Source organism: Sparus aurata, chromosome 8 (assembly GCF_900880675.1).
Source record: "Sparus aurata chromosome 8, fSpaAur1.1, whole genome shotgun sequence".
In the NCBI taxonomy this organism is placed as follows: domain Eukaryota; kingdom Metazoa; phylum Chordata; class Actinopteri; order Spariformes; family Sparidae; genus Sparus; species Sparus aurata.
In genome coordinates this window covers 12492472-12511208 of record NC_044194.1, presented here as the reverse complement: position 1 = coordinate 12511208, position 18737 = coordinate 12492472, and the positions used below count along the sequence as shown (strand labels likewise).

Genomic DNA, 18737 nt, shown 5'->3' with positions numbered 1-18737 from the left:
GCATTATGAAGATCAGATGACTTCCTCCTCCTGCAGATATGGAAAGGATATCCGTATCTTATTTCCTCCAGGTTTGACTGCTGCAACGCACTTCATTAAAGTATCAGCAGGTGAAACATCCAAAGCCTGCTTGCGTTTTGAGATCCTCTGGAAGGTCCCTACTAATGTAAAAGTCTACAACAAGACTTTGTTAGGCAGCAATTCATATCATAGCAGCATCTTACATAAAAAATACCATATGATATACAGCCTATATAATAAATAGTCCATATAATAAACAAATAGTCCTCAAATGATAATGTGCTAAAAACATTAAAACTTCTTGTGTAGTAGTTCTAAATATCATCTTAAGACTCACTCCTATCTCATGGCTTTTGCTGAACTGATTGTATTTGTTGTAACTATTTTAATATTTTTTATCTTGTTTTATATGTTTAAGAGCTGATTGACTTTTATTGTCTCTTTGTATTAAAGTCAATAAACCTATTATCATTATTGTTGTTGTTGTTGTAAATATTTATTCCAATAGATTTCCGAACCATAGCATGTATTCAAAAGTCAGTAAGTATTAAGGTGCTAAAACAATACAAACTATATTAACTAGGACCAAACAGAACAGTAGGATTAATATCATATACAGTATATCAAACTTTACACTACTCGAAATCAGTCAGGGAACTCGGTATATTTTAGTGTTTCACTTGATTGTTTGTTCTGTGACACATCTGAATTCCTATTTTTGTGTTCTGTGGATATTTTTGTTCCCCAAAAATAATGTGACACATTCCAATTGACTTATATTGCATATCCATGCACACTTACATATCCCTGATTAATTTTAAGTAGGGTACATTAAACCGTACATAAATATGGTGTAAACAGCAGTTATTGATGATGCGGTGCAACATCAGGACCATCAACCCCTCTCCAACAACCAGCCTGAGGAGAAACGCCCCGCCCCGCGTTCCCACTGTCCAATCAGGAAGCAGCAAGGAAGCCGCTTCCTGTTTGACTTTTCTCAGTAACTGCTCAGCTGACAGTCAGCCATGGTAAACACTTTTAATAAACGCATTATTTAACACTATTTTGCTCATGAAGAAGCCAGTTTATCTGTAGAACAACTCAGTTGCTTGATTTATAAATACCTTACGTAACTGTTAACCTCAACATTAGCGGTGTTTAGCTCGGCTTTTTAGGTAGCTAGCAGGCTAAGCTAGTTAGTAGCTTGTAATGATGGATAGCTAAATGTAAAGTTAAATGTTAGCCTTACACTGTCAGCGGACTGACTTTTGTTATAGCGCAGTAAACAACACGTATGTGATGTCTTGTTTGTTGTAGCGGTTCCGTTTCTGTGGAGATTTGGACTGCCCGGACTGGGTACTTGCCGAAATTAGCACGTTAGCGAAGATTGTGAGTACTTATACATGTCCAACACTTCAACAATAAATGGCTGTTTATAGTTTTCCATACAAATGTGTTCACGTGTGTCTTCTGCCTCACTCATGTAACAGTCGAGTGTCAAAATGAAGCTCCTCTGTGCTCAAGTGCTTAAGGACCTGCTTGGAGAAGGTATCGATGTAAGTTTAACATAATTACACACATCACATGCTTCTCGTTTCATCCACAGCTCTGTCACACTGATGCTGTCTTCTCCTTTTTCTTTTCCTTTAGTATGACAAGGTTTCAAAGCTCACTGCTGATGCAAAGTTTGGTAAGTGTTCCTCATACCTCAACACCACAGTGTAACATACTCTATGACAGATAAAGAAATATTTTATCAGTAAAAGCACTAGTTATTTAGAAAGATGGCTACTGTGAATGTGACAATGATTGTTATTACAAATGCTTTTATTTCATTACATTTTTATGATAGTAGTCAGGGGAATTGACTTTGAAGTATGTTTGAGTAGTTATAGCCTCAATGATGCATCATATTGTCTAAAGTCGCATTTTTTGGGTGTAATATCCCAATCTGCAGAGTAACTAGTAGCCTAACCGTAGTTGACACCTTCAAGATTCCACGTGTTAATTGTCACTTCCGTTGTACAAATTCTTTTGCTACACTACAGAAATGGTAATAGTAATTAGTAATTAAACTTTAGACTTTAGACTTTTATTTGTCCCACATCGGGGAAATTCACTTGTCACTGTAGCATGTACAGACATACAATAAGTACAAGACTTAAAATACCCCAAAAATACTAAAAAAGATTTGGATAAGAGAGAAAAGATAAAAAGATATATACAGTGCATTATATACAGGAGGCAAAAACGTGCATATATACATTTAAATAAAGTGTCAAAGTAAAACGTATATAAGAAATACTACTACTACTCCTTGTCCTCCTTCAAGCAGAAATAATGATGATGATAATAATAATAATACAATAAGAAAGCAGAGTAAACAGAATAAAGATATAGGACAGCTTGGATAAAGTGCTTGTGTATATATCTATTTATACATATATGTTCATGTGACACAAATATAATTACAGTATGTAAAGGCAAAAAGGGTGTGTTGTTGTTTGTACAGAGACAAGTGTAAACATAATACAAATAGCAATAAAAGTAGTCAAAGTTTACTAATTGATTAAGTGACTGAAGGTGCAGCAGCAATGGTGGCAGTAAAACATATGATATAGATATATACATGCATGAATGCACTGGAGAGAAATACTGCAGAGTTTACCTGTGAAACGCTTAACGTTGTTAAGTAGATTTCTTGACTAAATGTATTAAATTATCTTTCACTACTGTTACAGTGATCAAATATCATGACACTTAACCTCTAACCAGACGTATGACACAAGTTATTTTATCCAAGTTTCAAGCAGGTCATGTCATGTCCTTTGTCACTCAGTGAAACACTGACAGCCAGCCTAGAAAACATACATTGAATACAGGCAAGTCACAAGTCTTTACCTTCCTTGTCCACATTGGGTCTCAAGTTATTTATTTTCCATCAAGTCAGGAGTCAAGTCATCAAAACAGTGGAGTCAACTCAAATTGCAGTGACTCAATTCCACATAACTGCCATAAACGTTTTCATGCTTGCATTGAATTTTTTGTCATGTAAAATGCATTCATGACATTACTCCCATCTTACAGAGACTGGAGACATCAAAGCTAGCGTGGCGGTGCTCAGCTTCATTTTCTCCAGTGCAGCAAAACATGATGTTGACAGTGAGTCTCTGTCCAGTGAGCTGCAGCAGCTCGGTCTGCCCAAAGGTTAGTCCACTGTTTGGTCTAAAAATTGTGATGATGTTGTGTAATCCATTGTCAGGTATACAGACTGCTTTCAATACTTGTGCCAAAACAGTTGTTTTTGAAGCACAACAAAGGTGGAAAAAACATTATCTGATGAAGTAACTAGAGTTTGTCAGTTAAATTTAAAGGTTCATGACACAAACAATAGCCTTAGCCCATTGTGTTATTAATGGAGCTTACTGCATTGTTCATTGTCATTGTCTATTGTCTAAATAAAGTACTTGATAAAACACATCCCTCAGCTGGTGCATTGAAGGGACACAATCCGCACATTATGTACAGCCGGAAGAGTGCTGATTGGTGGGGTGGGTGGTGTGGTGCAGCGTGACTTGTGCATTAGTATGAAACAGTTTGCAGTCGGCTCTATGCCAGCTTAAGACGCCATCGTGTTTTTCAGTGTTGTGAAGATATCCACTTTATTTGATAGATGTTAACGATTCAATTACTTTGTGGGAAGCACTTTTTCCTCATTGATCGGTATTTGCTGCATTAATGTCTCACTTCTGCTGACACTTTCATGTAATTGTGCACTTAAAATAAATCTCGGCAAACTCTTAATTACACACACCACTCTTGTAGAACACACAACGGGGCTCTGCAAATCATATGAAGACAAGCACTCCGCGCTGCAGGACAGACTGAGAGAGACGAGCCTGAGACGTAAGTATTTCTGTCTATTTTGCCCGTTTTTAAAGAGGAAGACGCATGTAATTGATGATGAGAGCTGTCTTCTGTGAGGCTGCTGACTGAGCGCTGACTGACTGACAGACGGGTGCCATCAATTCTGCTCCGCAATCAATTTCAGTTGGGCGACTGGACGCTGTGTCCTGGCGGGTCGACTACACTCTGAGCTCCAGTGAACTGAGGGAGGTGAATGAACCTATGATTCAGCTGAAACTGCAGGCGCAAGGAGCATTGCCAGGCTCCACAGAGACGACTGTTGTCTCGGTTTCTGCTGACAAGTTTAGAGTCTTGCTTGCAGGTTAGTTCTTTTCTCACATTTTCATTTTATACAATTTTCTCAGCCAGAATGATGTTGTGATAATTCTTTTCTTCTGTGTGTTGCTGCAGAGCTCAAACAGGCCCAGACTATGATGAATGCACTGCAGTGAAGAGTCGACTATAAAGTCAGACCTTGGTTTCTGATCAAGAGCTGGACACAAATGACACTGATAGGCTGCCAAAAGTGCCATACTTGCATCTTGTACAGTTGAACTTTTTGTAAGGTCATGTTGAATGGCTTGTTCTTAAATTGGATCGACTGATACTTTGTATTTTTCTACCACATCAGCTACAATTGGTGGAAATAATGCCAGACTTGGTGATTTGTCACTGAAACAACAACACTGAATGGACGATTTTTGTAAAATATTGTACATTAATTCACAAATAAAGATTTATGTTGATAATTTTGTGTGTTACCTGCATATGCTCATAAAAAAACAATAAAATGTGAGACACTGAGATATTTGTGTCCTTGGCTGTTTCCGCCACGCCCACATACCCCAGCATGCATCGGGGTGGACTGTTTGCTCATGTTTTGTTGTCTTCAATGCTTTATCCAGAAAATAACCGTTGTTTTTTTTAAGATGCTATCGATGAATAATTAGAAGACGTGACAAAAACATCCGCTTAGATCAGAGATTTTAATTCCAAGTCGTGGCGAGCATGGAGATCTCGCGATAGTTCCCTATGAATGAACGTTATACAACATGTTTGGTAACATGCATGCTGTGGAAGCCGTGTGGTTCACCTCTTACCTGGTATATGCTGCAGCCCTGCAGAGAGCAGAAGAACGCAACAAACTCCTAAAGTTATGTGTTTTTAATACACGTCTGTTAACGTGACGAGTTTACCACCGGTGAGGTCTACTTCCTGGATTTAGTAAGTTTCTTTTTCACCTTTGCAACGTTGTGAAATCGCCAGCTTTGACCTTTTCGCTGTCCGGAGTGTAGTCAGTGTTGTTTTCTTTGTTTTGAAATTTGCATTGCAGAAAAACAGAGTTATATTCAGACGGGGGAGGGGACAAAAACACTCGAGACATGCATGATGTGTGCAGATGTTGTCATATTGTGCCGTCTGCGGCGGGATGTGTGTTTGTAAAATATCTTGTGTAGTCTAGGACTGGCTGTGATGTAATGTTCTGGGTGTGAGTGTGCTCGGTGTGGGAGGATGTGCACGCCTTGTTCTGTGTGTGAACCTTTGCAGTGGTGATTGATGTTTTTTAGGACCCAAACCAGGAATGTAGTCTGAGGTTACAAATCCCACCTCTCTTTGAAAAACATGAACATAAATCCAGGTCTTTGGTGTTTTTCTTTAATTACTCAGTTCACTGGTTAGTGACACTTACAGTACATTTTATCTCCCAACATCAAGGCCATCTCTGCATTCCCAAGAAAGGAGTCAAATTGCCTTTATATATTTTGTTGCACTAAAAGTAATTGGGAAACTAAACATCTGGAGTGTACAAATACCGGAACACTCCTTTATATCCGCTATGAGCAAACATTACATTTTAAGAGTGTAGTGCAGTTAGTGGTCATCTGGCGATATGCTGCCCTTCATTTGTTTGGAGTTTGAAACCGAGGAGGAGGAGGAGGAGTGGGGGGGGGAAGCCAATTCTTAACTGTTGCACCTATAGCCATCTACAACCCTGGATGTTGTGTTTCGTTGTATTATGTAATGTTTGCTCATACACCGTGTCCTCTGTTGTTGCAGCACAGCTTCCTCTGCTCCAACAAAATGCCCGAGGGACCAGAGCTCCACCTGGCCAGCCTTTATGTGAACAAAATGTGCAATGGAGTGGTGTTCACTGGGCCGGTCAGAAAATCTGAAGTCAGCAAGAGTCCCGATGTGCCCTTCACCTGTGAGGCCTATCGCATCACAGCCACTTCCAGAGGGAAGGAAGTGAAGCTCACGCTCACGCCCATGAAGAGTGATGATACAAAGCGGAAAGCAAAGAAGGGACAGGCAGACCAGCCCATGGACGTAGTCTTTCGCTTCGGGATGTCGGGTTATTTCCGCTTCACCACAGAGGATGAGCTGCCCAAACATGCCCACCTGCGTTTTTACTCCACAGAGAAGCCCTGCAGAGTGCTGAGCTTTGTGGACGCACGCCGGTTTGGCAGCTGGCAGCACAGTGGCACATGGCAGCCGAGCAGAGGGCCCTGCATCATGTTTGAGTACAAAAGCTTCAGGTTTGTAATGAAGCAAGTAAGAGTGTCACGTGTGTCATCTGTTCAACTATATCACTGTCTCGCTAACCCTCCCAATTAATCATCTTGCAGAGAGAACGTTGTGTCCCACTTGTCTGACCGAGCCTTCGACAGGCCCATCTGTGAAGTTCTGCTCAATCAGAAGTACTTCAATGGCATCGGGAACTACCTGAGAGCTGAAATACTTTTCAGGTGATCAACGTACACAACAACTATTCACATAAAACAGGAACACTGTTCGCTGATGCGGACATTATAAGTGGATGTCATGGCACTGGCATGATCATCCACTTCAAATGTAGGGCTGTGGCTCACACTTATTGTGATTCTGACTGTAAAACGGGTGGGAATCACCCACAAACATAAACTCACAATACATTACCCACTATTCTGCAATACTTTGGACATTTCAAGACATTCATTACCGACACACCAGGATGTCTGAGTAACTGAAGAAGAGAAAATACCCCTAAAAAGTAAAAGAGCCAGAATTATTTGTACATTTCACTGGAAGTTGATAACCTTCAGTTTACTTTTCCCTCATTTATTTGACCGCCACCATAAAAAGTCATAAAATACTGATTTGGTGAATCAGATTGGCTGAGGAATCTGTTCAGAGCACAGAACAATCAAACAAGACAGAGAAAAACAGAAAATCAGAGCGATGTCTCTATAGCTGTTTTCATATGGCTCGTTTACATCTGTAGTGCCGAGATATAACCAGTGAATCAAGAACAGGGAGTGAAAGAAGACAGGTATGCACATACGAAGGCCAGGAAGCCCACAACTGATGGACCATGAGGAGCAAAAGATGTGTGTGTGAACCAAGGTCAGACCAGAAAACTACATAAAAGTCTCAGATAACTCTGTAGAGATTTATTTCCTCCAGGCAGAAAAACAGATGGCGTGTTATTCTTTGGTGAAAGTTACGACAAAAATACAGTTCTCATGTGCCTCAATGCCTGTTTCCTCCTAGATATAAAATGAATGCCGTTCTTTCATTCCCGTCCTGGTTTCTGACTGCCCATGGGGAGGCGTCATGATTCAGAAACTCACAACAAAAGAGTTTTGTTTTACGAGAGAATCAAGTTGTGTGTTTTGTTTTGTTTTGTTTTTTCAGATTGAACATCCCACCCTTTGTGGCTGCCAGGACCGTCCTGGAAGGCCTTGAGTCAGAAGATTTCTGTGAAAATGAGAAGCCTGTAAAAAATGAGATTGCTGACACAAAGGTGAAAGAGCCCACGGACAAGGGATATTTTACGTTCCGTGACATTACTCAACCCCCATTGCTTTGCGTTTTCTAACAGTGCCTTTTTTTATTTAGACTTCAGACGGAACTGAACATAAGAGGGTGAAAGAAGAGACAGGTGACCTGCTCAGACTGTGTCACACGGTGCCCCTGGAGGTGGTGAGCCTTGGTGTGTGAACCATCTAGTCTGTTATGAAGCTCAACACACTTCTTTCAGCTTTTGAGTGAAAGGCCTCACTGTTGATGTTTCTGACACATTAGGTGGAAAGGGCTACGATCCCGAAAAGGCCGACTACTCCGATTTTCAGGCATGGCTGCAGTGTTACTACGTGGATGGTATGAAGTCAGTTCGGGACCACAATGGCAGAACTATGTGGTTCAAGGTGAGGTCGAGGAAATTCCTGTATTTTAATCTCTTTGCGCAGGATTTTACAAATCACATGTGCTCATACCTTCTGTTCTGATTTCAGGGAGATCCAGGCCCCATGGCGCCTAAAGGTACACAATACTTTGAATATGTGAAACTGAGAACGTTGGCTGAATTGTCAAGAACAGTCGATGCATCTGACGAAACTGAACTGATATCTCTCTCTCACAATAGATTCAAAGTCGCCCAAGGCAAAAAAGAGGACAAAGAAAGAAGACGACCATGATTACACTGACAAGAAAAAGGTATGAGTAGACCACTTCTCTGCTTGTCGAATGATGAACCCTACAGACACAACACTAACACCAGTCTGACTTCATTAGGTGGCCAAGAGTCGCTCGGCAAGCTCAGCAAAGAAGAAGGCCGTCAAACAGGAAGCCGTGACCAAAACACCGAAGAGAGAAAAGGATGCACGTCCAAAGGAAGCCAAATCCAAGAGAGGAAAGACTGACAAACCCCTGAAAGTAAACACAGCTCGGCATGAAAAGAGATCAACTGCTCGTAGGAGGGGGAGCAGCAATGCAGGGCCAACAGCTGCAGGTGAGCTCATGTGCAGTGTCGGGAAAAAAAACATGTTATTCTGCTGGGGGGAGAAGAAGAATTTTTATCTCATTGTCTTCCTTGTTGCAGGTGGACTGAGGCGAAGCAGGAGGGTGACCAGACCGAACGGCAAATAAGAAAAAAACAAAAAGGGAGAAACCACTGTATAGGGCTGCTTTTATACTTTCAGATGTTTTTTTAAAATAAAATTTTTACAACAAATTCTGCAACTGTTTATTTATTCAATGCAAAATTATCACCACTCTGAGTAGATTAGTAAAGATGCTCTTCATTTAAAGTCTCCCAGTAAGCTGTCAATAGAACAGCACCAGATTGTGCCACATTTTATACCATCTAACTAGAGTCTAACTAGATTCCACCCTTAGCACCAAAGTTTTCCTGGTAAAATGCCTTTTGTTTCACAAGATGAGGAGAAGTGACACGATCTGAAAGGGGCTGAAGGTCAGCGTGATTCCCTCTGACGTCATGTGTGCTGGCTGGGTGGGGTCATGTCTTTCCAAGAGATCGCAACTGAAAGGAGACCAAGAAGTTTTGTTCTTAGAAGACAATACAACAAAAAAAACATGCCAGATGGCAGTAAATTGTATAAATAGAAATACTCACTGCCAGGCTTCCCTGACGGGAAGGGTGGTGCAAAGAGTCGTGGTGACGCTGCTCCCGTGCGACTCGTAGAGTCGGAGTACAAGTGCCCGCTTCCTGTCCTCGGCCTGTTATGGTAAATAGAGTAAATAGCCATTAACTGGCTAAGAGGATTAAGTCAAGCTAGGTCAAGCTCGGAGTTTATTGGCATACCTGTTTAATGGTCTCAAGGATGATTGCTGCACTGCTGACAGAAAAGGCACTCCAGGGGATGGTGTTGGGAGAGCACTGGATTGACCTCAAAGGGAAGTTGAGGTTGTATGCGCTCTGGATGACTGAGGCTTCTTGGAATGATCCTGTAGTGCGCCACAGAAAATAACATATTTCAAGTTCAACGGTCAGAGTTTGAAGATTCAATGAGAACAAAAACAATTAAATCCTACCTGCATGTGGCATGATTGCATAGGTGAAATGATGAGTCCCCATGTCAGCGTTGGCGTCTGGGGCCTTCGGTGCTCTAAGACTATAACAAAGACATCAGCTGTTAGATGTAAGGAATGTTTAAATGTAGTATTTCTTGAACTGTTCCGTTTATTTTACTGTGACATATGGACTATGGGGAAGCTCACAGGGACAGTGTCATGGTGTTCTCGTGGACTGAATAGCCGTATTTGCAGTCATTCAGCAGTGCAACTCCAAAGTTGTGCTCTGACAAATCGGCCCATTTGTGACCCCAAACCTGAGGAGGACACGATGATGACAAACGACAAAAACATTTAAACAGTATTATTTTTGTTTAACAGCTGAACTGATATCGGTCGTACTACAATTTGCCACAACATGACACTTGTTGCCGGTGTCCAAATACCTGTGGTGATTAGTGTACATTAAAGGTCCAGTGTGTAAGATTTAGTGGCCTCTAGAGTTGAGGTGACAGATGCAACCAACTGAACACCCCTCGTTTCATCCTCGCCTATGGTGAAGTGTAAAGCCCTCTCTAGAACCAAACAGTTCTTAGTTTCAGATGCTTATACACTAACAAAGACATAATTCAGAATATTATATTCCATTTCTGCAAATAGATCTTCATAAATCCTACACACTGGACCTTTAAGAGTATTAATATTATTTCATAGTCGATTCCACAGTGTTGTACCTCAAATCTGGCCCAGTCCCATGAGGTGTTCCTGTGTGTGGGTCTCTGCAGATGACCAAATTGGATCTCATATGTAGCGTTGGGACTACGTACTCGCACAGGGAATTCCACCTTGAGGAACTTGTGAGACTCCGCCCACTGTACCTGAAATCAGAGGATGCACATTGTTTATTTTTTGCGTCGTGAGGAAGTTGTCAACTGCTGGGTAAGGGTCGGGTTCGTACCTCTGTGTTGAACTTGATGTAAGGACACATGGCGTCCATGACAATCTCCTGTTTGATTGTGCTCTTATCACTGATCCTTAGGGTGAAGCTGACACTGCTGCGTAGCCCACCTGAGGACACCACATGAATGGGCTGCACCACCTCCAGCACTGGCTTCCTGTGGGGGTCAACTTTGCAGTTAGGCTTTTGATAGTCACATCTACAACACCTGCAAATAGTGTGACGTGTCCCAAGGTGTCAAAAAGACAGATAAGGACTGAGACCTTGTCTGCAGATGGTAGTCCATCACATCCCAAGCATCCCAGTACAGAGGGACATCATCAAACATGACAAACTGGTTCCCATGACAGCCGTTGGAGATCGCCTCTCTGAAACAAAAAGACAGATGCTGATTCATCAATGTGTCGCAGTAACAGAGGATACACAGTTGGTTTCATGTGGTCCGACAGTACCTGTTTGCATTGATCAAATGAAGTGATGCCAAAGTGCCATCTTTGTTTATGACCATCTTTAAAATCCCGTTTTCCATGAGGACAGAGCCGTCAGCCTGAAATGATACACAAAGTCTAAGTTAGGCAAATGATATTACAATAAAGTTAAATTAAATAAATGCTCTTTATATATAGTACAGGACTGTCTTTTTTTAAATATAAATTGGTGCAAAGAAAATGATCAAACTTAGATTATAATTATCAACTGATAAACTGAGAAAAGACAGGCAAGAGAAAGACTGAACTCTGTCTTGAGCAGAACTCCCTTTCCAGAGCCGACCCCCGGGAACGAGTCGGCTCTGTCCGGGTCAGGACTAACTGACTTAAACACACTGGACTCCCTTTCCTGCATCCCCCCCTCGAGGTCACCGCAGCGTTCCAGGGAAGCCACAGCTGAGGGGGATGTGTCATCATGATCAAGGGAAACCATACATGGGAAAGGAAATTTCATGGGTAAGGATTATTTAACACATACTTGTTTAGTGACTGAGACTGGTGTCACAGGCTGTGTGTCTTCAACACGAGACAAGCCGATGCTGGGAACCCTCACCAGAGCTGCAGAACAAATGATACCACAGAGCATCACATGTGCGGTTGTAGTTTGGAAGGTAAAAACAGAGAAACTGTGATTACTATGGTTTGAGGGAGTACATGGCTGAAACAGGTATCCATAGAGATACAGATCACGTAGTTGGCTGAACAGATACAGACCCTCGCTCATCCCATATTACTATATATTAATGACATACCCACAGCAGGTTCACCAGCGCCATCTTGAATCTGGATGACTTCTTGGCGCTCCCATGGCAGAGAGTTGAACACACCAGCAGCATTGCCCTTTGACCCCAGAGCTCCACAGGCCTCTTTCAACAGTTTAGCACCATCGCTTTGGATATCTAAAACACAGTGTGATTTAGGCTTTTATTTTGGAAAACAACCCTTAAATATGGCTCTGATTATCACGGGCCGCTACTGATAACCGTACCTTCATAATACCTGAGTGCGTCCTCCACAACCATCTCTATACAGCTGCCGGGAATCACGTCATGGAACTGGTTTAAAAGAAGCAGCCTGGAAAGGGAAATATTACATTTTCATACTCTAACCAGCATATTTATCCTCATTGTCAAACTGTAATATGTGCATCTGGACCTCCAGAGCTTCTGCAGCTGTTCCGCAGGATACTGAAAGGTCCCGTCCCGACACAGAGCCAGGCTTCCGGCTATCTCGATGTCATGAAGCAGCGTCTCACACCGGCGGTTCCCTCGTTTGATCTGGAAACAACAAAGCAAGTGTTTAAATTACTGCACCTTATCAAACAGGAACAGCCTGTGTATTTGACTGTTTTATTGCTTTCGTAGCATTTAAGCCTCCATTCCGTTTTATAGGTTCTGGTTTATCCATTTTCTGCACACGTCTGGCACTTCCCTCTGTCTTGTGGTTATTTTGTGGCGTTGAGCGGGGCTACGTCATTCTGTAAGATGTTACTTGTAAATATACCTACTCCCTACATGTATGCTTTTGCCTCCGTACATAAAATGGCTCCATACAGCTTGTCCGATGTAAGTCAAGTCTCTGGAGGCCCCAAGATCCCAAACTGATTTTGAAAAGATTGTATCTACACCCTGAACTTGAGGTCAACTTTGACTTTGACTTTTTTTTAACACAATTTGGGATCTGAGGGTTTTAGTTGCCCTCATAATGCGAACTGTATTCTACCTGTGCCTGTGTGGTGTAGGTGCCGTTGTGCAGCTCGAGGAAGAGCTCTCCGGTCCAAGTACAAAGCAGAGCTGAATCAGCCCGGAGCTGAGAGAAAAGCTTGTCCGGAGTGGACGCCTGCACCCTGGGAAACGAGGAATTGGAGACGGAAGTGACCAAATGACATTGCTGGTTACACCTAAGTTATTCATTCTGACTCAAGAGCTATTGTTATTTACTAGTCCTGTGAACTGGCACTATAATGACATCAGTAGACATCACTCATATCCTTTTGCTTTCACAAATCTGCTGCTTACGTGCTGACACACCCCATTACAAACTTCACTACATAAAGCCCACAGCATCAGAGCAGGGAATATAAAACCTCATGACTTGTTTTTTTTATATTTGTGGGAAGAGCTTTCTGGTTTAGTTTTTGCTGGTCATAGCCACTGAGTGCTGAGTCACAGTGCCGGACAGGAACTTACTTAGGAAGTCCGTCTGTGTCCTGAACCCGTTCCAGTCTGTCTAGCATCAGCTGTGTGGGCCCACCACCGCCATCACCAAAACCAAACAGCACTGCGCTGTGGTTGGCTCTGCCTTTATCTTTGTTATTCTTCACGGTTTTCACCAGCTGTGGGCAGAGGAAACGTAGATAAATGTATGCTTTGAGAAGATTGTGCATTTTCCCTCCACAGACTCAACATTCACCGTGTTGTGGGCGCTACAAAAGCAAACTCACGTCTTCAACCTTGCCCTTCATCTCGTAGGAGTTTCCAGGTGGGAAGTGAGTTAAAACCTTGGAGCCGTCCAGACCTTCCCAGAAAAACGTGTTGTGCTTTGGGCAAGAGAAATCAAAACTGAAAACTTCATTCCAGGGGAAATTTTTATTCAACCGTGTGCCAGGTAATTCTACTCACAGGAAAGGTGTTGACCAGGTTCCAGCTGAGCTTCTGTGTCAAGAAATTAGAAACGCCGCTGCCCTGCATGATTTGAGGAAGTTGGGCTGAGTAGCCGAACGTGTCTGGAAGCCAGAACTAAAGAAAACAGAGAAGTGATTCTTAGATTATGCCTTTGTGACGGAAAAGTGGCTTTACATACAGAGGTCAACTCGTGTACTGTCGCCCTTAAGTCTGTCACAATAATTACAATACCGGCTTATCACATATATCTGCTTATACACAACTTATCATACATGTCTTAACTTATTCTACTGATTGTGCCAGAAACTACAGGCTCGAACATGTACTCAAAGTATAACAGACATTTCAGTACAAAACAGAACACTATGTCATCCATGCCGCTGCCGACACACGCCTCATCTCCCCATCCGATTCTCCCTCTGCGTTTGTTTCCATTTTGTTCTGTCTTTACGTCTCGTCTTGCTTCATCTGTATCTGGTACTTAGTATCTTGATGGTGAAAATGTGAGAAGTCAAAAGTACAGATATTTGTATTAAAATGTAGGGGGTAAAAGAAAAATACATAATCAAGTAAAGTACAGATACCTGAAGAATCTATCTGAGATGACCTAAATACTGCCAGTTGTGTTTTGACGTGCTTGTTATTTTACATAAGAATGTCGCCAACATAACGCCAAAATAACCATCAGGGTTTTCTCCTACTGTTCCAAGACCTGGGCGCAGTAAGAAACATTTTATGTATTCCTTTGGCTGCGTTATATACTTAGGATATTTAATAAAAGATATATAAATATTACAAATTAAAAGTTCATTGCTCTTTGAAAGTACTTCATTGGATTGTTATGCTATTATATTGTCTTTATATCAGCAGCATAAAGTTGCTTAACATGACAATGATATTTTTTATTGCGATATAGGCCTAGTAGACATTTTATCTCTACCTCTTTGCAAACGATCCCAAACTCATGGTTGAAGAAGCGCTGACCTTCCAGGAACTGTCGGACCATGGACTCCCCTGAAGGCAGGTTGCCATCCTGACAGGTGGACAAGTGATTAAAACTTCTCAAGTCTGGATATCGTGTTCATGAAACTGGTTGAAAGGGAGCAGCCACAATAATACAACTAAATGCGACTGATTCGCCAGATCAGGGTTACCATTTCCACCCACGTTCCTCCCACCGGAATGAAACGGCCTTTCTTGACATAGTCCTGAATCTGGGAGAAGAGCCCCGGGTACCAGCTCTGTACCCACTGGAACTGCTGGGCCTGGACAAAAAGCAACATCAGGTCAAAACTAAAGAGGACTGCACGGAGTTGTAGAAGCTTTACGAGCTGATACAAAACTGGATTAGTGGAGAATCACCTGAGAGCAAGTAAAAACAAACTCTGGGTTCTTCTCCATTAAGCGGATCACCGTCACCCAGCTCCGGCCACATTTGCGAATGGTCTCTTCGTAGGGCCACAGCCAGGCTGCAGGTACAGAGTGATGAAACTTGAATCATTTGACAAAAGAAATAAATGCAAGATGTAATGTGGATGTTCTAGTAGCTCTATGCTACAAAAACTGGGCATTAGAGTATTCTTTTTTAGTATGACATACCGAGATGATGTCCCTACTTTGAGAAATTAAAATGCTCTTCACTAGGAAACCATTTTATTTACTTTATTTCATTAACAAAGGAGTGAACAACCGCTACAAATCTGACCCGCCAGCTTTCTTCTCTCAGTTTTTGACTCTCAGACAGACACATTTTGGCTGGAAACAAGAACAGACCTGAGTCTATGTGGCAGTGACCCATCGCATGCGCTGTGTGTTGGCTCTCCCCGTTGCGCTGGCTGAAGAAGCTGTGAGCCAGACTACGTGCTTTGGAGAAGCTTCTGGGATCAGAGGGGTCACACAGGTTCACCATCTCGTTCACAGTGAAGAGTGCCTGGTAGCCTCGCTGCTCTCCCTCTCCCAGTTCCTGCGAGGGAAGGAAATAATCAGCTGAACTTGATTTTTGCTTTTGTTAGACTTTAATTGAAGTAAAACAATGTTTCAAGCAATTGTACCTTCACTATGTCAACCAACATCTCAAAATCAGTCAGCACCTCCTGTACGTCCCGGTTAAATACCACCAGCTGGGCCTTCTGTACTGAAAACTTTCTGTTTGGATCTGGGGCTGCAATCATGGATCCTTGACCGGCTCCAAAAAGCCCATTACAGGCCACCTCAACATAAAGGGTGATACTAAAGAGCAAGGGAAGAATAAAAGAAAGCAATAAGTAAGAAAAGTTGGTTACAGAAGCAGCGATGAAGTCATGTTTCAGTTCACTGACCTGTGCGGCTCCTCATCTTTCAGACACTCAGACAGGATGTAACTCGTCTTCTCACCCTCTTTAGTCAGGCCCTACAGATCCAAATGTAACACGACGACCCGATGAAATCCAGTTAGGCGTAACACTTTGGCACTTTAGTCCGGCTTTAAAGAAAAGCGCTGCTACATTACCTGAACTGGCTGTCCGTCTCTCCAAACCATCGCCTCTCCATCACTTTCCCACAGAAGATGAACCTCTTTCCCTCTCCAGGACTCGGGGATTTTCAGGCTCACTTTAAACCAGCAGGTCCACCACCTTCAACGACAGATGCACCACATTTAATATTTCATATTTTTTGTGCACTTCATCCTGGTTTTGGATGCATACTTTTATGTGTGCTGGAGGGGACAACAAAAAGCACTTCGCTGGAGAGTATAACTTGAACGTTAAGCTTGGTTTATAGACCCGGATCCAAGGTAATGGAGTATGCAAAGGCAATCAAATCTGACTCTATTACTCACGTCGGTCCAAAGGTGTCGCCCACTTTATGAGGTGCAAAGTTCTGCTTGGCAGCTTCTGTGAACGGGATCCGTTTAGAGGACAAGAAGGAGGCGAGCGACTCCAGCGGGCAAGAGTCTCCATAGAGCCTGCAGAGAACAATCAAAGAGTCAATTCAGACTTCTTTACATGGATCAATATACCAGATTTAGATGAGGAAGAACACACAAAAAAAAAACATTAACATTGTCTGTGATGCTCTAAACAGACAGAATGTGCATTGTGCAGTTAAATACACATTAAGTGGACAGATGAGTAAAGTGTGTTTTTTAAAGCAGAGCTCTGTATAAGATGACCTGCTGTAGCATGAGTATGCAGAAGTATGCACAAGTATGAGGAAGCTATCATAAAGACAGCTTTACTCTCTGCGAATAAGATAGTGATTGGATGTTGTTGTTTTTTTTTTATCATTAACACCGTCCAACCGGTCAAAATGTCCAAAATGCTGTACTTCAACATTCAGTGTAGTGGAGTAGAGTGAGAGCAGCTGTATGAATGGAGCCTCACCGTCCTCTCAGGTTGCAGTCTGTGAAGTAAACATCAGAGATAAACTTCTCTGCTCTCTCAAGGAGAGTCCTCCTGTTCTTCAGCACCGGCTGCCGATACATCATGAAAAGTGCATAAAAACACCTGCAGCAGGGTTTTTGTTTTTTTTGTTTTTTTTTCACAACAGCGTACCACACGTCAGAGCCATGGACAGATTACTACAAAGCAGCGAAGATGAACTCAAAACCTCGCAGGGGACCCGGAAGTAAAACGTGTAGTTGTAGTTACAGCGAGCAGCCACTAGATGGCGGCGCTGCTCAACACGATGCAAGGACTGCTTCTTTATGAAGGGATCAGGAAGAGGAAAGTGAGCTGTGTAAAGTATCTACTGTTGGTATATTTTTGCTTTTAACAGGAAAAATTGGTGAAATGATGTGAAATAGTCCTGATTATTATTTTTATTTGGGCATTCAGGGTCAAAATAGGTCTTACAGGAGGTAGAAATGTGTGATGGACAGGGTTCGGTCAGATCAATTTCAAAAGTATTCAACTGCTGTATACACATTTTTATAACTATTTCTTTAATTTGATCTGAAAACCTTTGATTACATTTACTGAATAAAACATTAAAAATATTGCATCTTATTCTAAAAATGGACGCAGGCACAAAAACTTCCCAATTCCCAATAATATTCATTCAAAACATCTCAAAACATTTTCTAACAATGCATTGTGTATATTCAGCATCTACAGCTGGTCAAATTCACCTCACAAAAGCAGTAGAGCAGCACTGAATAATCGATGAATCAATTAGTTGTCAACTGTTAAATTAAACGTCAACTAGTTTGGTAATTGATTAATCGGCTGAAGTAATTGTTGAAGAAAATATACGTTGATATTCTACGAGTACAGCTTCTTAAATGTGAATATTATTGGGTTTGTATACGCCTCTATGACAGTAGACTGAATATCTCTTTGTTGTGGACAAAACGAGACATTTGAGGACATCATCTCAAGCTTCAGCAAACACTGATCAACATTTTTCGCTGGTTTGTTACACTTTATATGCCAAGAAACTAACCGATTAATGGAGAAAATAAGCAACAAAACAATCAATACTGAAAAAACAATACTGGCACAAACTACAGGTGACCTGTGTGTCCTTTTCAACACTTGGTTGTCTGTTTCTGTTGCTGCAGTGTTTCAGTAAAATGCTACATGGAGGAAAGGGTTTACTCATAATGTCCATCTTTCATTGATGTAAATAAAAATGAATTAAAAAAAAAACTCCATTACCCATAATTCATCACTTCATCACACAAAATCAAATCTACCAGGTCAAAAACAAAGTGGAGCAATTATCTGAGACAGACTGTGTGTCCGACACACTTTTCATGTGTTAATAGAGAACTGGTTATCATGATGAAGAAAAAAAGATTTTTAAAAAAGGCATATTTTAAAGTCATAATCAAATTGGGTGACACTTTATAATAGCCATCATTAATAAATGGTAAATCTATAATTAATTAAACTTCAGTTAATAGTAATTTCATTGTTTACAAACAATCTCAGTTACATGTAATCCATTACTGCCCAGCCTTGCTGA

The 18737-nt window shown here is 41.7% G+C and overlaps 3 protein-coding genes across 3 annotated transcripts; 2 read left to right on the top strand and 1 right to left on the bottom strand.

Moving 5' to 3' along the window:
* Nucleotides 1-906: 906 nt before the first annotated feature.
* On the top strand, nt 907-4731 carry commd4 (COMM domain containing 4). The gene is made up of 8 exons (XM_030426053.1): nt 907-1049; nt 1339-1410; nt 1512-1577; nt 1672-1711; nt 3109-3228; nt 3847-3927; nt 4073-4249; nt 4339-4731. Exons 1-8 carry the CDS (start codon nt 1047-1049, stop codon nt 4377-4379), a joined length of 600 nt encoding a protein of 199 aa, XP_030281913.1. The 5' UTR covers nt 907-1046; the 3' UTR covers nt 4380-4731.
* A 79-nt stretch (nt 4732-4810) lies between these two features.
* Nucleotides 4811-8920, top strand: neil1 (nei-like DNA glycosylase 1). Its single transcript, XM_030426052.1, has 10 exons — nt 4811-5151; nt 5986-6464; nt 6555-6674; nt 7603-7711; nt 7807-7900; nt 7993-8114; nt 8202-8229; nt 8333-8403; nt 8482-8698; nt 8789-8920. The coding sequence occupies exons 2-10, from the start codon at nt 6010-6012 to the stop codon at nt 8833-8835; spliced, it is 1263 nt and encodes a 420-aa protein (XP_030281912.1). The 5' UTR covers nt 4811-5151; nt 5986-6009; the 3' UTR covers nt 8836-8920.
* man2c1 (mannosidase, alpha, class 2C, member 1) lies at nt 8919-17384 on the bottom strand. Its single transcript, XM_030426049.1, has 26 exons — nt 17153-17384; nt 16609-16734; nt 16279-16402; nt 16109-16179; nt 15842-16019; nt 15564-15753; nt 15153-15259; nt 14945-15055; nt 14731-14823; nt 13788-13904; nt 13610-13705; nt 13356-13501; nt 12889-13012; nt 12322-12443; nt 12155-12240; nt 11919-12065; nt 11645-11724; nt 11131-11225; nt 10942-11046; nt 10679-10835; nt 10455-10598; nt 9928-10037; nt 9742-9821; nt 9512-9654; nt 9323-9426; nt 8919-9229 (listed from the first exon to the last, which is right to left on the bottom strand). Exons 1-26 carry the CDS (start codon nt 17254-17256, stop codon nt 9118-9120), a joined length of 3072 nt encoding a protein of 1023 aa, XP_030281909.1. The 5' UTR covers nt 17257-17384; the 3' UTR covers nt 8919-9117.
* Between the last annotated feature and the right edge of the window lie 1353 nt (nt 17385-18737).